The sequence below is a fragment of the Tilletiopsis washingtonensis genome (assembly GCF_003144115.1).
Source record: "Tilletiopsis washingtonensis strain MCA 4186 unplaced genomic scaffold FA09scaffold_1, whole genome shotgun sequence".
In the NCBI taxonomy this organism is placed as follows: domain Eukaryota; kingdom Fungi; phylum Basidiomycota; class Exobasidiomycetes; order Entylomatales; genus Tilletiopsis; species Tilletiopsis washingtonensis.
The window spans coordinates 556,004-578,508 of record NW_020311998.1 but is presented as its reverse complement, the minus strand read 5'-3'; the positions used below and the strand labels follow the sequence as shown (position 1 = coordinate 578,508).

General features: G+C 67.4%; 8 protein-coding genes across 8 annotated transcripts; 5 read left to right on the top strand and 3 right to left on the bottom strand.

Moving 5' to 3' along the window:
* Positions 1–623: 623 nt before the first annotated feature.
* Positions 624–1,836, bottom strand: FA09DRAFT_327206 (hypothetical protein). The gene is made up of 4 exons (XM_025741313.1): positions 1,739–1,836; positions 1,551–1,666; positions 938–1,042; positions 624–877 (listed from the first exon to the last, which is right to left on the bottom strand). The coding sequence occupies exons 1-4, from the start codon at positions 1,802–1,804 to the stop codon at positions 871–873; spliced, it is 294 nt and encodes a 97-aa protein (XP_025601537.1). The 5' UTR covers positions 1,805–1,836; the 3' UTR covers positions 624–870.
* A 181-nt stretch (positions 1,837–2,017) lies between these two features.
* Positions 2,018–5,161, top strand: FA09DRAFT_327205 (zincin). Its single transcript, XM_025741312.1, has 5 exons — positions 2,018–2,709; positions 2,761–3,268; positions 3,339–4,046; positions 4,097–4,697; positions 4,753–5,161. Exons 1-5 carry the CDS (start codon positions 2,068–2,070, stop codon positions 4,793–4,795), a joined length of 2,502 nt encoding a protein of 833 aa, XP_025601536.1. The 5' UTR covers positions 2,018–2,067; the 3' UTR covers positions 4,796–5,161.
* On the bottom strand, positions 4,883–7,653 carry FA09DRAFT_327204 (hypothetical protein). The gene is made up of 7 exons (XM_025741311.1): positions 7,525–7,653; positions 7,339–7,457; positions 6,968–7,279; positions 5,636–6,858; positions 5,367–5,582; positions 5,229–5,312; positions 4,883–5,171 (listed from the first exon to the last, which is right to left on the bottom strand). The coding sequence occupies exons 1-7, from the start codon at positions 7,596–7,598 to the stop codon at positions 4,995–4,997; spliced, it is 2,205 nt and encodes a 734-aa protein (XP_025601535.1). The 5' UTR covers positions 7,599–7,653; the 3' UTR covers positions 4,883–4,994.
* An 814-nt stretch (positions 7,654–8,467) lies between these two features.
* FA09DRAFT_333053 (putative 60S large subunit ribosomal protein L20) lies at positions 8,468–9,404 on the top strand (the record flags this gene model as incomplete). The annotated part of the gene is made up of 3 exons (XM_025743672.1): positions 8,468–8,656; positions 8,836–9,012; positions 9,252–9,404. The coding sequence occupies 3 exons, from the start codon at positions 8,468–8,470 to the stop codon at positions 9,402–9,404; spliced, it is 519 nt and encodes a 172-aa protein (XP_025601534.1).
* Positions 9,405–10,684: 1,280 nt separating this feature from the next.
* On the top strand, positions 10,685–12,093 carry FA09DRAFT_357848 (hypothetical protein; the record flags this gene model as incomplete). The annotated part of the gene is made up of 1 exon (XM_025744879.1): positions 10,685–12,093. The coding sequence occupies exon 1, from the start codon at positions 10,729–10,731 to the stop codon at positions 12,091–12,093; it is 1,365 nt and encodes a 454-aa protein (XP_025601533.1). The 5' UTR covers positions 10,685–10,728.
* Positions 12,094–12,746: 653 nt separating this feature from the next.
* FA09DRAFT_335882 (hypothetical protein) lies at positions 12,747–17,457 on the top strand (the record flags this gene model as incomplete). The annotated part of the gene is made up of 6 exons (XM_025743811.1): positions 12,747–13,866; positions 13,941–14,470; positions 14,526–14,965; positions 15,026–15,580; positions 15,638–17,051; positions 17,113–17,457. 6 exons carry the CDS (start codon positions 12,747–12,749, stop codon positions 17,455–17,457), a joined length of 4,404 nt encoding a protein of 1,467 aa, XP_025601532.1.
* Positions 17,251–19,839, bottom strand: FA09DRAFT_303399 (WD40 repeat-like protein). Its single transcript, XM_025740441.1, has 6 exons — positions 19,746–19,839; positions 19,449–19,695; positions 18,636–19,364; positions 18,306–18,582; positions 17,795–18,249; positions 17,251–17,738 (listed from the first exon to the last, which is right to left on the bottom strand). Exons 1-6 carry the CDS (start codon positions 19,775–19,777, stop codon positions 17,547–17,549), a joined length of 1,932 nt encoding a protein of 643 aa, XP_025601531.1. The 5' UTR covers positions 19,778–19,839; the 3' UTR covers positions 17,251–17,546.
* A 309-nt stretch (positions 19,840–20,148) lies between these two features.
* On the top strand, positions 20,149–22,392 carry FA09DRAFT_327201 (RNI-like protein). The gene is made up of 5 exons (XM_025741310.1): positions 20,149–20,908; positions 20,977–21,051; positions 21,108–21,198; positions 21,253–22,186; positions 22,239–22,392. Exons 1-5 carry the CDS (start codon positions 20,186–20,188, stop codon positions 22,297–22,299), a joined length of 1,884 nt encoding a protein of 627 aa, XP_025601530.1. The 5' UTR covers positions 20,149–20,185; the 3' UTR covers positions 22,300–22,392.
* The last annotated feature ends 113 nt before the right edge of the window (positions 22,393–22,505 follow it).

Below are 22,505 nucleotides of genomic sequence, written 5' to 3'. Positions count from 1 at the left end.
TGCGTCTCCTGGCCCGTGTGGGACGCCGTGTAACCGACTACCACCGCTGGCTTCTGACTAAGCCATGCGACTACTACCACCCCCTTGCCCTTCAGCCCTTTCTGGGAGCTACGCCCTTGGGTCTGGCGCGACTACAACTCCCCCTCGCCCTTGGGTCTGCGCCTGCGAATAGCCACGTGCACACCCCCAAGGGGTTGTGAGGGCGTTCCAGGGGCGAGGTCTCCCTTGGGTCTTGCGAGGGATCGTATGATCAGCTGCGCGTGGCCTACGCCCGTTCCGTCCGAGTGAGCGTGCCACGTAGCAGCGTCGGACGACAGCGCGAGCGCCCAGTAGCCACGGCGGCGGGTGAGAGAGGCCGAGGTGGGAAGCGCGCCGGATAGGTAGAGCCCCTCACTCTCGCAGGCTCGCTTCCCGTGCGATACGCGAGCGGCCTACATCATGGCATGCGCTGCAATACGGAGCAAGGCTCACAGCGCAGACGCTGGGCCATGCTACTCGACTCGCGGCTCTGTCACCAGCCTGACGCCTGCTGCACGGCTTGCCTGGTGATCACTTGACCGCTGTCGTGCTCGCTTGTCGAGCAGATATTGTCCATCAGCCAGCTTGCATAAGTGAAGCGCGTGGGACTGGCCAATAGCACGTCGCAATAGCCCTGCCCTGCATGGAAATGAGGCTCGCAACAGGTCAATCGAGCGACAGGCGTCGAGATGAGTCGCGCACGAAGATGCGACGCCTGAGCGGCTGGGCAGCCATGAAGAGGATTGCGACATCTGCTGCTCTGTCAGCAGCACAAGGCCAACGGCAGCGCAATCGAGCGTGTATTGCATGACCTGAGTCCCCTGTCCTCTCTTCCAGCGGATCCCTCGCCGCTCAGAAGCTGCAAGAGCAGCGGGAATCAGCGCCGAGCGCTCTGATCATGAAGCATCGGCTGACTCACAAGCCCATACCGCCGCTGTTGCCCTGCTGCTGTGCGCCGCCGCCGCCCATCTTGTTCATCAGCTCGCCCACCTTTGCGTTGGTTGCGAAGAACTTGGCCGTGCACCTGGCAGAGCACAAAGAGTCAGCTTGCTGAGAGCAGACATCGGGGTGCATAGCAGAGGTTCCGGTCTGCACAGAGCAATGCAGACCGACACAGCGCGCAGCGGCTTGGAGAGCCGCTCGAGCCTGTCGAGAAGGCAACGCCGCGGCCCACAAGCAGGGACAGGTGGCGCAGCATGCTGCACACGCATCTCTCTGACACCTCTCCTGGCCCAGCAGTCGCGCCCTACAGCATGTTTCGTCTCATCCTAATGCAAGCATATGACCAAAAGTCGGCGTCTGACTGCCACTGCCAGCCTGCCCATCGTCCAGCTCGAAAACCGCTATTCGCCTCTTCCAGCGCAGCACTTGCCGCCATGCCAGACTCCGGACAGCAGTCTGCCCAACAGCGCCACAGCGTGCCTTCGCTCCGTAATCTCTCTCGCAAGCACCGCCGAGAGCCCGCTCTGATGCCTCTTTGCCCAGACGCTTCCCGTCACTCGCCCGCCGCCCGCCCCGTGCCGCATACGCACCGGTCGATGCACACGCTCTCGCCCTTGTTGAGGTCGGGCTCGGCGTAGCGCGTGGCGATGCACTTTGCGTGGCAGGAGCTGACGAGGCGGTTGAAGACGTCTGTGATCATGTCGAGCTGTGTGCAGAGGCAGCGCATGTCAGCGCAGTGCGCTCGCTACAGCTGCCAGGGCGGTTGGGCCACACGCACCTCCTGCACGGCGGCGTCGAGCTGCGCGCTGCCGACGCCGGCGCCGACGGTGGGTCCGCTGGACATTTGCTGCGATGAGCCGGAGCCTCCGAAGCCGAACATGATGTGCGAGGTGGAGGAAGTGGGTGAGGGTGAGAGGCAGGCCTAAGCGAGACCAGCCTGCAGCAGGCGGTGCGCTTGCTCTTTGCGCGCCTGCCGCTCCCGCACGAGAAGCGCGCGCTCAGTTCCGCTCGTGGAGGCCTCGAGGCTTCGCTCTCCAGATTCCCGAGCCTCCTTCCGCACCTCATCTCCCTCGACGCCGCCCAGCAAGCGCCTTCTCTACGCCGCCCATGCCGCTCGCCCAGGCATCGGCCGCGGCTCGCGCTGCAGCGGCGCGCCTGGCCGGCTCGAACGCCCGAGCACCCGCTGCCCGTGCTCTGCTCCGCGCTGCCGCCTGGCCGCCAGCACCCGATGCCGGCTCATCTGGCCGGCCAAGCTGGGCTCCACCGCGCCGGCCCGCAGCGCTGGTTGCTCGCGGTCTTTCGCGAAGCTGTGCTGCCGCCGCTGTGCCTGTGTCGCACTCGACACGCACCGCCGACGCCGATGCCGCCACGCTGCGCGCTCTCTTTGATGCACCGACCAGCGCCCATGGCTCCACATCGACGTCCAGTGCGGCGCCCAATACAGGCCTCTTCCGGCTGCCGTCGCTCAAGAGCCCGGCCGACTTTCCCGCGCTGGCCCAGCGCACGCTGCTGCGCGCCCAGCTGCTCGTGTCGCGCATCGAGCGCGCGCCGCAGCACGGCGAGCGCGAGATGGCCGAGGTGGTGCGCATGCTCGACCGCCTCAGCGACACGCTCTGCGGCGTCATTGATGCTGCTGAGCTCGTGCGGAATGCGCATCCGGATCCAGAATGGGTGCAGGCGGCCAATGAGGCGTACGAAGGGCTGTGTGGGTACATGAATGTGCTCAACACGCACACGGGACTGTACCAGGTGAGCAGCTGCGTCGCGTGACAGTCAGCCTCGCTCATCTTGTCTGCGCAGGTCGTCTCGCAGGTGCTCTCAGACCCGAAGCTCTGCGCCTCACTCTCCGAAGAAGCGCTCTCCGTCGCGATCGTGTTTCAGCGCGACTTTGAAAAGTCCGGCATCCACCTGCCGCCAGCGTCGCGCGCTCGCTTCGTGGATCTGTCTGACGAGCTGCTCGTGCTCGGCCGCAAGTTCCTCTCTGCGCAGCCGGGCGGCACTACGCATGCGCTGCCGCAAGAATGGCTCGCAGGCGTTCCTGGTCCCGTAGGCTCCGCGCTGGCGTCCGTGCCGCGGAGAAACGGCGCACTGCAGATTCCCGCAGGCGGCTGGGAGGCGCAGACGATCCTCAAATATGCGCCGGACGAGCGTGCCCGGCAGACTGCCTTTGCCGCTCTGAATGGAGCGCCGAAGGACCAGGTGGACACACTGGAAGAGCTGCTGAGGCGGCGTGCCGATCTCGCGGACTTGACGGGCAGTGAGAGCTTTGCGGAGCTCACGCTCAGCGACAAGATGGCGAAGCGGCCAGGTGAGCACGAGCCCGCACGAGCCCGCAGATCAGTGCATGTGCTGTTGCTGACGCATGCCCTGTGCTGCAGAGAACGTGACCGAGTTCCTCGCAGCGCTCAGCGAGCACCACTGCCCGCGGGTCCAGCGTAACCTCGACGAGCTGCGCGCGCTGAAGCGGCGCGAGCTGACCGGCAAAGATTCGGGCCCGCTGCCGAGCTTCAATGCATGGGACAGAGACTACTACGCCACGCAGCATCTGCGCTCGGCTTCGCTGCAGAGCTCGACGCGCCCCATCGCGCCGTTCTACAGCGTTGGCACCGTCTTCGCCGGACTCTCGAAGCTCTTCGAGCGCCTCTATGGCCTGCGCTTCCGCGCCGCCCAGACGCAGCATGGCGAGGTGTGGGCGCCGGACGTGCACCGCATCGAGGTCGTCAACGAGGACAACGAGGCGGTCGGCACAGTGTACGCAGACCTCTACGCGCGCGAGGAGAAGCCGCCGAGCGCTGCGCACTACACCGTGCGCTGCTCGCGCCGCACGGACGCGGACGATCTGCATGGCGACTTCCAGTTCGGCGCCCTGCCCGACGGCACGCGGCTGAGCGAGCGCGACTATGCCGAGGAGGCACGCCCGCTGGAAGCTGAGAGCTTTCCGGTGCGAGGCAAGGAGGGCAAGTACCAGCTGCCGACGGTCGTGCTGCTGTGCGACTTTGTGCGCCCGTCGAGCGAGACGGGCCCGAGTCTGCTCAACTGGGCGGAGGTGGAGACGCTGTTCCATGAGATGGGCCACGCGCTGCATTGTGAGTCGAGCGTGCTGTCAACCTGCTGCAGCGCTGACATCGTCTCGCAGCGATGCTTGGACGGACGGAGTACCACAACGTCTCAGGCACGCGATGCGCGACCGACTTCGTCGAGCTGCCCTCGATTCTGATGGAGCACTTCGTCTCGTGCCCGACCGTCGTCGGCCTCGTTGCCTCGCACCACGCGACGTCGGCCGCACTCCCATACTCTGCGCTCGAGGCGCACCTGGCGGCTGCACGCTCGCTTGAGTCGCTCGACACGCACCACCAGGTGCTGCTGGCGCTACTCGACCAGCACTACCACTCGCGCGCCGCTTCCGATCCGGCATTCGACTCGACCGCTGCGCTGTGTGCGCTGCACAACGAGCGCGGCGTCATGCCTGGCGTGCCGGGCGTCGCCGCACAGGCGCACTTCGGCCACTTGTTCGGCTACGGCGCCACGTACTACTCCTACCTCTTCGACCGTGCCATCGCGAGCCGCGTGTGGGCCAAGCTCTTCCAGGCGAACCCGCTCGATCGTGAGGCGGGCGAGAAGTTCAAGTCGCACGTTCTCGTCCACGGCGGCGGCCGCGACCCGTGGGAGATGCTCGCAGAGGTGCTGGAGGACGACAGCATCGCGCGCGGCGACAACAAGGCGATGCAGACCGTCGGGTGAGCCTCAGCCGGACGTTGGCCCGCATGCATGCCACTGACACCAGCGCATCAGCCGGTGGGGCATCGCAGACGTCGGCGTCGAGGCGCGGCGTTGAAACCGAGCCGTGGCAAACTCACCGGAAGCTGCTCCGTGCAGCCGCAAGTCACCCAGCAACTCCACCACTCATACCTGGAACAGTCACGCGACGTGTGGAGCATGAGTCGTATAGCGCGACAGACGGAAGGAGCGCGGTGCCCACTCCCCGCCAATGATGAGATTGCGTTTGAGTCCGCGCGCAGCATTGCGTGGGCAGCTCAGGGAATCCAGTTCTCCTCCTCCTCCTTCATCGGCGCATCCGCCTCCTCTTCCTTCATGCCGCCTGCGGAGCCATTGCCGCTCGACGGGCTCGAGCCGCCCATGGGCACGTCCACCGCGGCCCACGCCAGCTTGACCTTGCCGACGCCGGGCACCTCGCCGCCCATGCGCATGGCCTGAGAGGAGCTGTCAGCCTGCTGCGCGCGAAAGACAGCGCGGCCAATGCTACGCACCGTCTCGCCAGTAGCGCGTGTCTTGTAGTTGACGATGAAGGCGGCAGAGCTCGAGTCGGCGATGTCGCTGACTTCGCCAAGTGTCTGTCGTGCCTACGTCAGCCGTGCTCTCTGCATCATGCTAGCAAGCATGCTCACCTTGAAGTACTCCTTAGTCGTGCCCATCTCAGCAGCCGGCACATCGCTCACGACGAGCCGCGTGGTTCGGTTGTCCAGACGCATGCTCGCAGCGCCGCCTCGGCCGCCGCGGTTGTAGTAGCTGCCGCGGAAGCTCGTGCCACGTGCGCCACGGCCCCGCGGAGCCCCGCGGTACGAGGAGGGAGCGCCGTTGGCGTCCAGGCCCAGTGACGCAGCCTGAAAGAGGCGTCAGACCCAGTCGCGATGTCTTGCGCACCAAATGTGCTCACCTCGGCCTTCAGGCTCTCAAGCTTCGCCTTGAGCTCGTCTGTCGTCTCGTCGCCCTTGCCGTGCATCTCCAGCTCGCGGTCCAGGCGTTCCCGCTCTCTCCGCTCCTTCAACGCGTTGCGCTCCTCAGTCGAGAGCGGCGCCGGCGCAGCAGGCATGTTCGCGATGGCCTGCACTGCCTCCTTCACCTTATCTGTCGCCGCGCCGATCTCCGCCGGCAGCGCGCGCAGCCGCATCATCGTCGCTTTCCGCGCGTCAGGCGTAATGCTGGACGAAGTGACGCTCGCCATGAGCGTCTTCTGCTCGCCGAGCAGGTGGTCCAGCTGAGACTGCGCCTGCTTCCGGTCAAGCTCGACCTTGGCGCGCGAAGCCGCAGTCGTGGGTGCGCCAGGAGCGTGGTAGACGTTCGTCTGGCCTGGCACGAAGGCAGGCTTCTTGGCGATGGGCCGGGACTGGTGCGGTGCGCCGGGCTTGTCAAGCGGCGTGCTGATGCCGCCATTCTCGGCATCCTCGAGCCGCTGGAAGAAGATGCGCACGAAGCGGTTGCCGAACACGGCGTCGGGACAGCCGTGCGCCGCCTTGGCCTCCTCGGGCCGGGCGAAGTCAACGAGCGCCTTTTGCCCTGGCGCGTCAATCTGAATGTTCGTGATGGTGCCGAATCGCTTGAAGTACTCGTTGATCTTGATGAGCTCGAGGTGCTCCGCCGGCACGTTCTCGAGCACCAGCGCAGTCTGGCTGCGTGCGCCGCGGAAGGCGCCACGCGGCGTCGCGTTGTGGGCTCCACGCCCTGCAGCGTGTCCACCTCGCGACGGGCCGGACATGCCGTGAAACTGGCCATCATGCGGCGGGCCACCCTGGAAGCCAGGCTGCTGTTGCCCTTGCGGGCCCATGCGCGACCCAAGGCTTGGCCCGGCAGCTCCGAAGGCGCCAGGGTGCGGCATGCCCTGCTGCTGCATCGGTGACGGGCCCCAAGGGCCGCCTTGCTGCTGCTGCTGCTGCTGCTGCTGCGGTGGCATGCCGAACTGCTGCCCTTGCATGCCCTGCATGCCATGCATGCCCTGGAAGCCGCCTTGTGGCCCGGACGGCCCGCCGAAGCGCATGGGCGCGCCCATCATTGGGCCCTGCGGGAAGCCGGCCGGACCCATGCCGCCGGGACCCGGACCTGCGACTACTGCGCCAGAGTGGTCGTAGCGACATGCATCGCCGCGCGAGCAGAAGCCCTTGTCTGAACATGGTGTCAGCGATGAGCCTGCCCCTGCGCACAGCCTCAGAGCGGCCACGGCACGCGCCCGCCATCTCGCCACTCTGACGCCCTGCTGAGCACGACGACTCACTGTGGTAGTCGCGGCACATCTCCTTCGGCCGCCCGTCCCGGCCATTCCGCTCGCGCATCTCTCGCGGCGCAGAGCCAGGCGCAGACGACGGACCGTCCGACGAGCGCATCGCCTTGTTGGAGCTGACTGCGCCGGTCATTGGCGCCGGCGAGGAGCTGGCGGGCGACTCGGCGCGCCGCTTGCGCGAGCCGCTCGCGTCTCCAGCAGCGGCGCCGAAGTCCGCCGGCGCCGGCACAGCGGGAGCTGCTGCTGCGGGAAGGTAGGACTGTGTCCGCAGAGCCTCAAAGAGCTGATCGACGAAGGGGCCGGTGCCTGCCGAGGGGCACGCATCAGCACAACGCCCGCGACAGGAAGCAGCTCGCGCCACGCACCCTCAGCGAGGAAGTCCTCGAGCTGCTCGGCAATGAACGTCTTGAGCTCGTCGCCCGACAGATCGTGCCGGATGAGCGCGAGCACGTAGTCGGACAGCACGGCCGGGTCTGCGTCGCAGCTGCGAGGGTCGTAGCCATCAGCCTGAGTGTGCGAGGTGGCGCGTGCACCACAGCGTCGGCACTCACATGCCCGCAAGGCTGTCGGTGAGCCACGCCTTGAGCGCGTCTGCGTGCTCGGCGGGATAGAGCTGAGCAGGCATGGCGGGCAGAAGCGGTCGCAGTGAGCAGATGTGACCGGCGCGGTGTGGTGGTGGGTGATGCGCAGTCTGATCGCCGGCTGGAGGTGGATTCGGCTGCTGTTTCTCCACTCGGCTCCCGTACGAGGCAGTGCTGCTCCCACGCTCGCGTCACGTGTCGCTGTCGAGCAGGCAGAGCCGGCGCGCTGACATAAGCGCGGGTCTCGAGTGACGAGGCGGCGCGGGGGGAGTCGCACGCGCGTGCCTCCCTCTGCCGCCCTGCGCCGCGCACCGCAGCAGAGCCGCCGAGCTTCCTGGGCGGCGCCGGCGCTGCCACACAGCGGCCGCCGCCGCCGCCTCGCTGCTGTCCACCACCCCCTCCTCAAGATCCCCTTGCTGTGCGTATCCGCCCCTCGCTGCACCTCGCCGCCGTCCACACTGCAGCGCATGCTGCGCCGTGCTGCACACATCCTCGCGCACTCCTCCGCGTCGCGCTCGCCTGCCGCTCCGCTCGATGGGCCATCTTCTGTGGTCCAGCTCGCGAGCCTGGGCACTTGCACGCTCGCCTGTCGCACGCGGCCCGCACTGCCACGCTGGACCGCGTCCATGAAGTAGCCAGAAACAGGGCTTCGCATGGGCGGTCTCGGAGCAGCGGAAAGCTTGGGAAGCGGACAGAGGGCATGGCGAAAGGGCGCAGGGAGACGCGGCGGCTGGGCCTCGTGGCGTCGGCCCGGCGTGGTCTTGCTGTCACCGGGCAGAGTAGGGGAGCAGAGCCTTGGCGTTACGTGCGCGACTGCTCGTCGGGCGGGATCTCGATTCGACCTTGCCGCGCCGCGCCTCAAATCGCGCATCTCACGCTCACACCACCACGCCGCCCCCACAGGTTGTCCAAAATGGGTCGCTTCACTGAGTACATGGTCATCGGCCGCCACCTCCCCACGGAGCGTGAGCCGACGCCGAAGCTGTACCGCATGCGCATCTTTGCGCCCAATGCGACGGTGGCCAAGAGCCGCTTCTGGTACTTCGTGCGCCAGCTGCGGAAGATGAAGAAGGCCACGGGCGAGATCGTTGCTTGCAACGCTGTGAGTAGTTGCGGAGAGCGGGCGAGCAAGGATTGGGGCGGGCGTTGCAGGAGCATGAGAGGCTAGGCAGGGAGGACAAATGACAGCGTGCGATGGGACGGGCAGAGCATGGGCGACAACTGCGGACCCGGTCCAGACCTCCAGCGCATCTCTCGAGCAGCGCTCATGCCGCCCCGCAGATCTCCGAGGCCAAGCCGCTGAAGGCCAAGAACTTCGGCATCTGGCTGCGCTACAACTCGCGCTCCGGCACGCACAACATGTACAAGGAGTACCGCGAGATGTCGCGCGCCGGCGCCGTCGAGAGCATGTACCAGGACATGGCTGCCCGCCACCGCGCTCGCTTTGCCAGCATCCACGTGAGTACATGAAGCGGGCGGAGAGAGCGGGACAGACACGGACGGGCAGTGTGGGTTGCAGGTGGGCTAGTGCAGAGCAGGCGATGGGGCATGCGGGGAGCCTGTGCTCGTCCGCTTGATGGCCAAGCGCCAGTCGCCGTGCTCTGGCAGCCACAGCCGTCTATGCGCAGCCTGTGCTTGCCGTGTCTCGCCCTCTACGTCTCAGCATCGACGGCATGCTCACGCGCCGTGCGCCACAGATCCTCAAGGTCTCTGAGATCGAGAAGACGTCGGACATCCGCCGCCCGTACATCAAGCAGCTCATCACGCCCAAGCTGCGCTTCCCGCTGCCGCACCGCCGCCCGCGTGCGCTCGGCCTCTTCGCCGCGCACCGCCCCGCCACGTTCTACTAGACGTCTCGCCGCACGCGCTGGAGCAATGCCAGCCTGCTGTGATCTGTTCTTGTATATCTCCCGGTGCCCGCGCGCGTAGTGTCTCCTCGTTCCCGTTACCGTCTCTGCGTCGCCGGTCAGGAGCGACGCACAAAACATCCGACCATCATCATTCCTCTCCACTCCACCCCGTCGGGGCGCGTTGGTGGCCGCGCCCTGCTCATGACACAGGCCCTTGCCACGCGCATGTGCCACCCACAATGCAACCACGTTCGCACAGCGAGCACTGTACACTGCCTTGGTGATGCCGTGGTGTGTACACTGCCTTGGTGGTGATGCCTCGCTTTGAGCAGCTTGGTGAGGCGGCCCCTCAGCTGATGCAGTCACGCGAGTGAGAGCGACGCGGCTCAGCATGCCTCGCAAGTTGCACCTCCGTTCTGTCCTGAGCTGTCGTGCTGGGCTTGCGCTCTCAGCTCGTCTGAGCGTGGCCGAGCCCGGTGACGGTGCAGAGCGGAGCTGACCTTCTTGACTTGACGGTCGTATGACCGCGAACCTCTTGAGCTGCCGGGCTGCTCACTGCTTCTCGGCCGACAGACGAGCACACGACCAGCTCGCGCCGAAGCATCACCATGGTGGCCGTGACCGAGGGGCCGACTCGGCGAGCAAGCGAGGAGGTGTGCGGGTGCTGCCATGCGCTGCACGCTCGTGCTGCGAAGCAAGGCGGCCGCTGTCGACGTCGCGCGTCGCGCGTCGCGCGTCTGCGCTGCCTGCTCTCCTTGCCCCTGCGCGGCGCCCCTTGCAGGCGTGGCAGCGCTACGGGGCCGCCTGGCAGCGCTAAGGTCACCTGGCCACAAACAAATGCTCCGGAGCGCGGCTGCGCTTGCTGCGGTACGGAGCTGGAGCAGCGCCGGTCCAGCATGTAGCACTCGGACGCGGATGGCTCGCAAATGCAGGGACAGGCATCGCGGTCGCTGGTGCGGCACGTGTCCGTGCCCCGCTCGCGCAGCGCGATGCTCGGGAGCCGTTGCGGCGCAAGGGGGACGCGAGCCTCGGAGCTCGGCGCCCGCACCGCACTGCTGGACCTCTCGCAGCATGAGCACACCCCTGCCGACTCGGACGATGGCGACCCGAGAGCCTGGCAGGCACCGCTGCGGCACGGCGGCTCAGACGTCAGCGTGCACTCGGCGGCTCGCGCTCGCGCCGCGCCCCTTGCGTGCAGGTGCGCTGGCCTAACGGCCGCGGCCAAGTCGCCGTCAAGGTCAGGTCTGTGCGCACAGCTGTATAAAGCCGGGCGTGCTTCCTATGAGAGCCACCCAGCGACCCTCCGTCAACCTGAGCGCACCAAATGCTCGCAGACTCGCCCCGCGACGACACGCTCGGCCGGCGCTCGCGCAAGCTCTGGGCCGCGGCCGCCGTGCTCGGTGCTGGCAGCAAGAGCCGACCCGTCTCCTCTTCTGTGACGCCCGCAGCGGCGAGCGTCCCCCTCTGCGTCGAGGCCAAGTCGCCGCCACGAAGCAAGCATGGTCGGCGCCGCTCGCTCTTCTTCCGGCGTCCGTCAAAGGCCAGCGAGCTGGGCTCCGATGAGGAGGTGGGCAAGGAGGCCGTGGCCGAGACGGTCATTGCAGTCGACAAGCAGCTCTTTAAGCTGGAGCGCTACACTTTGGCTGCCGAGCCACGAGCAGCACGCTTGGGCATGGACACGGCGAGAGTGGACCGGGCAGATGGGCCGCCGTCGCCTAACAGCTGCCAGCCGAGTGCAGATGTGCTGCTGCAGGTCCTCCTTCCCAGCAGCGTCGCTCGGCCCGGTCGGCCCTCGCAAGATGTGCCTCGAAGGCCATCTCCTGAACCCGTCTCTCCTTGGACCTCGAGGGCCTCAATCGAATACGATGCGAACGCACGGATGCCGTTCCTAGAGCTGCTGGACAGCAGGGCCGCGCCCGCGGGCCATGGAGCGCTGGCTCCGCCGACGCCTCTGCCTCCGCGCCGCCCGAAGCCATCACGCAGGCGCACCGTCGCCGCTGGCGAGCAGGACGACACCTCTGCAAGTCCGGCGAGCCCGCAGCGCAAGCGCGGCGCCACGATGCGCGCAGCATCCACCGAGCGTGGTTCGACGCGCAGCAGTCCGGTGCGGCTCGCGTCGCTGGTCGAGGCGCTGTCAAAGCCGAGCATCAGCCAGGGATCACGCAGCCGCAGCGGCAGCTCGGCAACGCTGTCTGCCGCTCCTGGCACTCCTTCGCCCCACGCTACTGCCGCATTCGGCACTCGCCCGAGGAGCGGCAGCAGCGCGAGTCGCCGCACCCCTCGCTTGGGAGCAGCGCAGAGCCGACGAGCCGGACACGTTGGCCGCGGCGACGCCTCGACCGCCTCGCGCCCCTCGGCACAGAATCCCACCACGCCCAAGACGGATGCAGGCAGACGGCAGCTTGCGCCCTTCGCCACGCCGACGTTTGGCGGGTCCGACTCGCTTTGGAGCGCCAAAGTCGCAGCGCCGCACTCGCCGTCGATGGACAGCACTGTCGCGCAGGCCGGCGGCTGGAACGACGACGAGGACGCGTCCGCCTACAGCTGGGACTTTGTGTCGCAGCAGCGCAGCGAGCCGCCGGCGTCCGAGTACTTCTCGGCCGTCTCGCGCCGGACCGAGTTCTCCCTTGCTGCGCCGGGCAGCCACGGCCTCGCTGGCCTTGGGCTAATGGCCGGTGGCCCGCGATGAGAAGCGAACGACGGCGGGCACGGCTGCTCCGGCCCCTGATCTTGTGCGCTCGATGACCTTGTCCCGTGATGCGTCTCTTTGTAATGCCGCCATGTCCAACGATGAGCACGATGCTGTGCAGACGATAATGAGATAATGAGAACGTGCTCTGTATGTGCCTCCCGATGATGACTGCGGGCAGCCGATGTCGGGCAGCGCAATTAGTCTGGGTGTGGGTGCATGAGGCCCGGCGCGAGATCTAACGCGGGGCCCGACACGCCGCGCCTGGGTACACGCAGCCTCCGATTGGCACGGCATTTTGCCGCGGCGCTTCTTCCCGACCCTAACCCTACCTAGGGTCAGAGTAGGGTTAGGGTTAAGCTAGGGTTGGCCACGTAGCCGGCGGCGCTGCGAGGAGCTGCTGCGGCGAGGCGAGGCGTCGCCTGCGAGGCAGCCGTCGGCGGTGGCATGCGTGGGAGCAGGACGCGTCGCGCGCGGCGGCGGCACCGGCCGCCGCCTGCCTCTCTCTCGCCTCTCTCGACTCCACATTCCCACCACCATCACCGCGCCATCAGCCTCGCCATCTCACCAACGCGAGGCCCAGAGCGCCTACACGTAGGCCCATTCACACCTACCGCACACAGCAGGGCCCCTGCGCGCTCTCGTCTGCGCGGATGGAGTCGCGCCGCGCCGCACCGCGGCGCACGCTGCCTGCCAATCCGCAGCGCAGCACCCGCTCGTCGTCGCGCGTCTCGGCCGCCGCTCCGCCGCTGCGTGCCGGCCGTGCCAGCAGCTTCGTGCGCTCGAGCCGTCTGGGCAGCGCCGAGACCGACGACGAGTCTGCGGGCCGCGCGCCGCCCGAGCGCTACGCTCTCGTGCCCAGCAGCCGGACGCGAGTGTCGCACGTACTGCGACGCGCCGAGCCAGAGGAAGTCGAGGAGGAGGAGGAGTACGCGCAGGAAGAAGCGGCGTACGAGATGGAGCCGCAGGACGACTACGACGGCATGTCGGAGCAGGACCGCACGGCCGTGCCGCGCTACAGCACCGCGCGCCAGCGTCAGTCTTCCTCGCGCACCGGCGGCGCGACGTCCTTTGCCGAGAACGCCGCCTCGTCTCCGCCGGCCGTGTCGCCGCGCAAGCGTCCTGCAGGCCGCACGCAGACTTCGCGACTGTCCGAGTCGGTCCGCCCAGCGTCGCGTAACGCCTACTCTGCGCGCGTCGCCCAAGAGCTCCTGCGCCCGCGCATGAGTGCTGTCGACGACGCCCGTCGTCCGGACGCAGCTTTCGAGGCACCGGCCGCTCGGCGCCCTCGCGCGACGATGCCGAGCCGAGAACGCAACCGGCTGTCCTCGGAGCAGGACCGCAGCCTGCCGCGCCCGACTCAGACCACGCAGTCCGCCAGCTTCGCCACGGCCGTCGAGCGCCTTCGCGGCGGCCGCAGCAGCGGTGCTGGCAACGTGTCCGGACGTGCGCCGTCTGGTCGCGGCGACATCTCGGGCAACCAGAGCGTCGTGTCCTTCGCGCCCGACAGCAGCTATGTGCGTCGCCGCTCGCAGCTCGCGACCTCGGAGGGCCGCTCGACGTCGCGCACAACCTCCGTCGCCGGTGCACCTCGCCTGCGCCGCAGCCTGGTCGGCGACGACGGCCAGATCCACGAGCCAAGCCTGGCTGAGCGCTGCGGCGCCCTCGAGACGAACGCCAGCAAGCTGTTGTCATTCTATGCCGGCCTTGTGCAGGATGGCGCCAAGTCCGGCTCGGTCGCGGAGATGCGGCGCTGCTGGGACCCCTTCCACTGTGAGCAGATCCACCATGCTACGCGACTCGCTGTCACGGGCAGTCTTTTGTCCGTTGCTGACGCGCTCTCGCAGCGTACAAGACCAACCAGCTCCTCGCCGAGGGCCAGTACCACAACCACTTCATCGACGCGTCGGCCGTGCGCTCTGCCAGTCTGCTCGAGGATCCGCCGGAGTACTTTGATCGCTCGCTGGCGCTCGCCAACCGCGCCACGTTCGTGCACTACGTGTACGGCGTGCCGGCCAACGCATCGTCGGCGGACCTCGGCACGGGCGGCTACATGCATCGCTCGCTGACGGAGCTGCTCGATGCTCGGCGCGTCTTTCTGGCCTGGATTGTGCCGGCGGACGTGGCCATCAGCGACGATGTGCTGGCGCTGCATCTCGACCTCTGCACGCAGGTGTACCTTGCACGTCGTCGCGCGGATCGCGCCCTGCCGCGTGCTGCTCGCAAGCGTGCCATTGAGCACCGCGACGACTCGCTGTCCGCTGAGGCCGTCCGTGCTGCGCTGCTGCGCGCTCGCGTCGCGCGCCAGATGCGTTCGGCGGAGGTGGAGGAGATCGTGCGTCGCTTTGAGCAGCTCGCGCGTGCGCGTGTCTTCCAGGTGAGTGCGACCCGACCCGGGCTCCGGAGCGAAGCTCACGTTGGCTGTCGCGCAGATCGAGAGCCTGGACGACGACGTCGAGCTGATGGCTAAGGAGTGGCCCCTCCGCGGCACCGCCGTCGACATGGCCCGCTTCGTGGGCTATCTCGATGCGCCCGGACAGCCGCCGGCATGCTCTTCGTCGCTGATTGGGCTGCTCGACGATCTCGCGCGCATGTCCGCCGACGGACAGGACGTGTCTGACGAGGTCGCCGACACCGACGACCTGCGGAGCGGCAGTGGCAGTGTGCTCATCGAGGACGAAGAGGAGGCGTCGGCGGCGTTGGCCCGCCAGAGCACGCCTCGCGGCATCGCAGTCGGCGCACCTGTCGAGAGCGACCTCGAAGCTGAGGAAGACGTCATGTCTGAGGCTGCGGAGAGCGTGTTCAAGGACGCCGAGACTGGCTCGCCTGCCGCTTCCAGCCAGCAGGACCTGGACAGCATCGACTTGCAGAAGTAAGTCCTCAGCGCTTAAGAGCGGACGCCGTGCATCCAGCTCACCACACCTCCGCACAGGATGGAGTGGCTTAACGAGCTGGCTCAGCAGGACGGCACAAACGCAGAGGCTCCTGCCAAGCGGCAGAGAGTGGCGGCCCCTGCCAGCAAGCCGCTTGCTGTGCCGATCGCTGGAGACTCGCAGCTCAGTTCCCTGCTGGACCTGACTGCCTCGCAGAAGCTGCAGCAGCTCAACGGACTCGCACTGGACGACACTGCGGTCATCTTCGGCTCGAGCGTGGCAGATCTCACGCCGCGGGCCAGCATCGCCCTCACGGCTCAGAAAGTGATCCAGCAGATGGGCGAGGACGACGCGGCCGCGGGCTATCCGGCCGCTGTGCGAGCTTCACTCGCCGAGCTCAACACACCGCAGCGACAGAATGCGTCCAGCATCATGGCGCAGCTGAAGGCGTCAGCGTCGCGTCGCTCGATCGGAGCTGACGCTGCCGTGCACGAGCGGGTGGCTACGCATGACGGGTCGGAGGGCGAGGAGCAGCTCGTGAACGGCGCTGAGCAGGCAGCTGCAGGCAGCCCGGCTGCTCGCCTCCGCTTCGACTCGCAGAAGCGCATCGTACGGTGAGCAGGCCAGCGCCGCGTGCGTGAAGCGTGTGCTGACCGTGAGAGATTGTGCAGGACCAACGAGCCGGCTGCTGCAAGCATTCTCGCAGCGGGCAAGGGCACCGGCGTGCGTCTCGACCGCTTCGATGAAGACGACGAGGATGGCAACATCTTCCTCGAGGCCCCGCGCAAGCAGGCAAAGACGGCTGCCGCGGCTCGTTCCAAGAGCAAAGCTGCTGCTGCTGGCAATCAGGCGGAGTCCGAGGTCGACGCGCCAAGCGCGGCCGGCCGCACGCGCCGCACCACCCGCGCACAGTCCTCCAGACAGGCCAGCGCCAACCCCGGCACGCCACGTCGCCGCGCTCAGGCGCGTGGACAGTCCTCTGCCAGCAAGAGCAGAGCCGACGGGCAAGAAGACGCTGCGTTCTTGAACCAGCCCGAGATGCCCGCGTTCGACGAGATGCCCGAGGTGGAGCTTGAAGAGGAGCGCGGTCGCAACGACGGCGTCGAGGCGCCGTTTGTCGACGAGGCGGACGAGAACCAGCCTCCGCCGAATGGGCAGCGCAGCTTCAGGCGCTCGGGTGTGCGTCGTTCGCAGTCACCGGCGGCCGACTTCGAGGTCGACGAGGAGGAGCTCGTCGATGTGAACACGCTTCTCTCGCAGAGCCGCAAGCGTCGCCGTGCAGGCCAGTTGAACATTCCAGCACCGCGCGGCACCGCAGCTCGCAGCCAAAGCCGCGCTGCGGGCCAGCCGAGCGACCTGCTCGATGTCAGCTCCGACGGCAGCAGCGAGGGCGAGTACGTTGTGGAGGAGCTGGGGCCCAGGCCGCGAGGCAGGGGTTCGGCCCTCGAGCGCCGGCGGAAGCGCAGGGGCTACGACGCACCCGGCAGCAAGAACGCGTCTGTTCCCGTCATCGCCGACGAGGCAAATGAAGACGACCAAGTCGACGAGGGCGCAGGCGCTGCGCCACCGGCATCTGCCGCGGCGCCGCGCAAGAGCACCCGCGGTGAGCTCATCGGCTCCGGCGCCGGATCGGCCACGCGCACGCGTGCTCGCGCCGCGCAAGCACCTGCGGAACAGGAAGGCGATGCGGAGCAGCCGGACGAAGCCCAGGAGCCGCCGCCGTCGAATGACGACCGGCGCAGCGCGAGCCGCATTGTCAGCAAAGCGCCCGCCTCCCGCGGACGTCCAGCGACGCAGACGCGCAAGATCGTCCGGCCAAACAAGAACGCCCGGAAGTACGTCATTGGAAAGGGCCATATCGGACGCCGCACGTGGACCGACGAGGAGGAGGTGGTGTTCATGGACGCGCTCAATGCCCTCTACAAGCACAAGAAGAAGAACGCCAGCTACGCGATCTACGCGGAGGTTCTCAAGCTGCATGGGCCCAACGGCAGCGAGTCGGAAGAGCTGGCCAATTGGAACAATGTGCAGCTCAAGGACAAGGCGCGCAACATTCTCATCAGCTTGCAGCGCGATGGGCTATCAGTGCGTCCTTGGTCTACTTGGCTCCTCGCATAACTCTTGCTGACGTCTCGGTGCCTGACAGACTCCGAACTGGGGCAAGTATCTGCACCCCACGCTGTGGGAGCCCAAGCCGGACGTCCCGCGCAGCCGCCGAGAGCGCACACACGATCCTCAAGTCAGCGGCAGCGAGGAGGACGACGAAGATGAGATTACTGGCGCGAGCGACGAGGAGTACACGCCGCGCCGGACGGGCCGCAACGCGCCCAAGCGCTCTCAGCCCGATGCAGCAGACGAGGAAGAGCGCGCCAGCGCAGCGCCTGCCGGCGGCGCAGACGGTGCTGCCGACGACAACAACGTCGACGCCGGTGCAGAGTCCGAATCCTCCGTCGCGGCGGTGGAGAGCCAGATCCCGTCGACTGCCGGCTAGTCGCCGCATCTTCTGCCCGTCACGATCAGCGATGTCCCGAGACCCCGATTCACGATGTGCAATAATGTATTCTCAGCGCACCTCGCGTCTCAGTCGCTGTCCGGCGGCGGGCACCAGAACGTGCAGCGCCCGCTGCCGTTGCCCGTTGCCAGGCGGCCCATCTCGCGCGGGTGCATCGCCGTCACGGCAGGCACGGCCGTGATGTTGTCTGCGTCGTACAGCGAGCGCAGCAGCACGCCGCTGGAGTCGTAGATCTCGGCGTGCCGGTTCATGCCGCCGATCTGTAGCAGGTTCTCGAGTCAGCTATGCGCATTCCGCTTCGCGGCGCGGCACTGACCGTGAAGTGCGGCTCGACGTCGGCGTTCCGCATCCACCGGGCGCGGAAGAGCGTGAGCCACTTGCCGGTCTGGTTGTTGTGCGGGATCACCCGCGGCGACTCGAGCACATCTTGCGGACGGGGCGGTCCGTCCGCGTCGCCGTCCTCGGCCTCGACGGCGGCAGCTGAGGCCGCAGCCTCTTCCTCGCCTGCGAGCGGCTTCTTGTCCTCCTGCTCCTCCTTGTCGCGGCTCAGCCAGCGCAGCAGGCCCGGCCGCTTCACATCCTCCTCCTCCGTCTCCGCAGCCGTTGCAGAGGCCGCCGAGGCGCGTGCGTTTGCCCGCGGTGCCTTTGCGCGTGCGATCTTCGGCGCAGGTGATGAGCTGCCAGAGGCCTTGCGTGGCGTGCCGCGCTGCGAGCGTGTCCGTGCTCCGTCTGTCGCCTCACGTGACAGCCACGAAGGGTGCATGTCCCAGACTGAAGGACGAGCGTCAGTGCTCGCTTCGTCAGAAGCAGCTGGAAAGGTGACTCACCCTTGACCACGTCGTCGTAGCTGACGCCGACAAGCTGGTCGCCGCGCGGCGAGAAGTCGACGCTTGTGCATGCAAGCCTCGCCTTGCTGGCGCCGATCTGCGCCTGGCTGACTGCACGCTCGAGGTCGTCCTCGTCCACATTGCGCGCGTTGTAGGGCGCCTCATCGACTGTCGGCAGCATGGCCAGTGCCCGGGTATCAAAGAGACGAATATGCTGGTCGAGCGACGCGACGGCGACGCAGTGTGGCCGTGCGACGTTGACCGAGAGGCCACCGATCTGACGAGCAGCGGTCAGGTCCAGTCCGTTGCGCGAGCAAACGTGCGGCTCACCTTCTTCTCGCAGACCTGCCACCGCTTCGACTCCACCGAGCGCATCCGCCGATCGACGCTGATCAGGCCGCCGCGGTGGTCTGCCACCCACAGATTCCGCTCGCTCGCGCCGCTGCCCGGCAGGACCTCGAAGATGGAGAGCAGCACGTCCTCCGACCCCTGCCACACCTCCGAGCTGACGCCGCTCTCAAGGTCCAGCGCGCGCACAGTGGCGTCGTAGCTGGAGCTGTAGAGCGTGCGGTGTGCGAGCGGGTCGACCTTGAGGCACGTCACCGGTGACCGGCCGTGCGCCTGCAGCGCCCACGCTTGGCCCTCAGGGATCGTCGCTTCGGCGTCCTCGTCATCGTCGCCGCCGGCCTTCGGAGCGAGCGGCTCCCATACACCAATCGAGCCCTCCTTGTCGCCGATAAAGACGAGGTCCCCGCGGCCCTCCGAGCTGCGCGGGTGCACGGCCATCGAGTAGACTCGCTTCTGCACCACCTTCGAGCTGGCGCGCAGCTCCATACGCTCCAGCACGGCGCGCAGCTCAGAGAGCGAGGCCGACTCGGGCTGCGCATCGCCGTTGGCAGTTGCCTTGGCAGTCTCGGCAGCGTCGGCAGCGAGCGCAGCTGTCAGGCCCTCGATCTCGGCCGCGGTGGATGCCTCGCCGAGCAGCTGCGACAGCGACTGGTCTTCGTGCTTGGCTCGCCGTGCTGCATCCGCCGCTTCGCGCAACGCCTCAGCCTCTTCCTGCACGCGATGGCGAGTCAGCAGGGCTGCAACAAGCGCTGCCACAGCCTGTCCTGAGTCCGCTCACGAGCGCCCAACACTCACCTCGTACTTGCGCTGGAGCTTCTCGCTGTCCGCCTCGAGGCCGGCCAGACGCGAGCTGACGCGGCGCGGCCCCGCCGGCTCGGGGGCCCGGGCGGGCGCCTTGCGCTTCTTTGTCACCGCGGCCTTCTTGGGCTTCTCGGCGGTGGTGGCGCGCTGCTTGGAGGCGCGGCCCGAGAGGCCGCCGGCGACGCCGAGCTCGCGCAGCAGTGCCTCGTTCTCAGCGATGTTGGCCAGGCGCTGGCGCTCGCTGGCGGGAGGTGAGCGGGTGTGCGCACGCAATGCATGAAAGCTACGCACTAGGAGTCATCGTCGTCCATGGGCGAAGACATGGCGGTCAGCAGATGCGGGAGTGGGCGGCAGGGTGTGGTGCGGATGCTGGCTGCGAAGGTGGAGGCGCCGTGTTGCTGAGGCAAGCGCGGCCGCCTTCTCCTCGCGCGCGCGCGCGCGCCGCAGACAGCCCTCTCAGTCTAAAGTCTCCTGTCGCTGCTCCTGTGCCTGACCCCTCAGCGACGCGTCGCGCATGCAACCTCACACGCCGCGTACCGGCCGGCGTCCGGCACCCCAGCGCGGCGCGCGAAGTGCCTCTCTCGGCACTCGGGAGAGGTGGACGAAAGTGCGAGCGTGGGAAACGCAGCGGTGTGCTTCGCCCCGGTGGCGAGCAGCAAGCGCTCGAGGGCTGTGCAGCTTCTCTCCGTTCCATCACTGACCCGGCCTCGCTCCTCATCACACCGCCTGCCATGTCACGCCACCACATCTCGGGCCCCACGTCGGCCCTCACGGCCTTCCTGCGCGAGAAGAACATCCACGTCACCAACAACCGCTTCCAGACGCGTGCCGAGCGCGAGGCTGCTGCTGCCGCTGCCGCCGCCGCCGCTGCAGCTGCTGGTCCGAGTGCTGCCGGTGCCGACGACGACACCGCAGCTGCTGGCGAGTCGAGCACGCCGACGCCGGCTCGTGCGGCTCGCCGCCGTGCCTCTGCTGCGCCGTCCGCTCCGGCGCCGAAGCGCCCGCGCCCCAAGTCGCGCAAGTCGCTCGACTTTGCCGAGGACGACGACTCGGACGAGTCGGAGTACGAGGAGCCCGATGCGCCGTCGACGAGCAAGGGCAAGGGCAAGGCGCCCGCCAAGGCCAAGACGACGCGCGCCTCGGCGGCTGCGCGTGCCAAGCGTCCGCGCAACGCGCTCACCTTCGATGAGGACGACGACGAGGACCTGGACGCCGAGGGCAACGCGAGCGTCGGCAGCGTCACGACGTGTGCGGCCTGCGAGCAGAAGTTCACCGTGACGGCATACACATCGCACCCGGCGCCGGGCCAGAGTGTGTGCAACAAGTGCACCGGCAACACGGCCGCCAAGGCGCGTGGCGCCGCAAAGAGGGCGCCGCGCCAGAAGCGCCAGAAGTTCAAGCAGGGCGAGGTGGGCGAGTTCAAGCTGCCAACGCTGCAGAGTCTGTGCATTGATGTGAGTGACGCTGTGCTGTCGAGGAAAGAGCAGTACTGCGGCGGTGGTCCTGACGCTAGATTTCGCAGATCATCAGTACGCACATCGACAACGTCGATGCGCTCACCGGCCTCGGCAGCTCGAACATGGACGACATCTCCAAGGTGAGGCCCGCCGTTGCTCCTATACGAGCTGCAAGCTGATCACTGCTGGCACACAGTCGATCAGCAAGAACCGCCGCCTCAACTCCAGCACGCTGCAGCTCTTCCTCACTCGCGATGCGCGCAAGCTGCACTTCTACGACTGTTCCGGTGCGCAGCCCCGCACTCACGAGCCCACCGCACTGCGCTGACTATCTCCTGCAGGGCTCGACTCTGACGCGCTCACGAGCATCAGCATCTTCTCACCCGACATCACCGAGCTCAACCTGCAGCTCTGCGGCCGTCTGAACAACGCCACGATGGCAGAGTACTCGAAGCGTCTGACGCAGCTGCGCAGCATCGAGCTGTACGGCCCGTACCTCGTCTACATTGCGGCGTGGCACGAGTTCTTCGACGCCCGCGCCGGCCAGCTTGAGTCATTCAAGATCCGCGAGTCGCCGCGCTTCGAGATCACATGCTGTCAGAAGCTCGTCGACACGTCGCCGCAGCTGCGTGAGCTCGGCCTGGCGCAGGTTGGGCCGCTCAATTGCGAGTGTCTCGCTGTCCTCCAGCCGCTGAAGCACCTCGAGTACCTCGACATCAGCGACCCCGGCGTCTCGACTCCTGGCGTGCCCGCCGAGAGTCTCAAGGACATGGATGTCGTGGAGCTCCTGTCGCACGTCGGCAAGGACTTGACGTACCTGGACGTCGGCGGCAACATTGACCTCTCCGGCGACTTTCTGCTCTCCGGCGTGCTCGAATACTGCCAGTCGCTGCGCACGCTGCGCGTCAACCAGGTGGCGAGTCTGGAGGGTCAGGAGCCGTCGGTCTGGTCGGACCTCTTCCTCGGCTTCTCCGAGCAGAAGCGTCCGGGCCTCGAGTATCTCAACCTTGAGCGCTGCACCTCGCTCACCGACGAGGGCTTCATCGCCATGCTGGCGCATTCGGGCCCGACGCTGCGCGAGCTCAACATCAACTCGTGCACGGCGCTCACGGCCGAGGCGCTGGAGCGCATCGCCGAGTTCTGTCCTGTACTCGAGACGCTCGACGTGGGCTTCGTGCGCAGCGTCAAGGACTCGGTCATCATGGCGCTGTGCAACGAGCAGGACGGCTGCCCGGCACTGAAGCGCGTCTCCGTCTTTGGCTGCATGAGCCTCTCGTGAGTCTCTCCGCCCGCTGCTGTTGCCTCTCCGCTCACGCCTCCTCCCCAGCGACTACCTGCGCCCGAAGCGCATCCGTCTCATCGGCATGCAGAAGTTCGTGCCGCTCTGATCTCGCCTCCGTGGTCCAGTCTCGCTCTCTCGATGTCACCTCTACACACGCACACGGCCACTCACTCCTCACGCAATCTCACCACGTCCACACGATAGAGTAGGCGCATCGTGCGCGTTTAGAGGTAGTAATTGAGGGGTGGCGCGGGGCCGATATCAGAAAAGGGTCCAGCGGGAGGAGGGGACGCGAGGGTGGGGCGGAAGGGG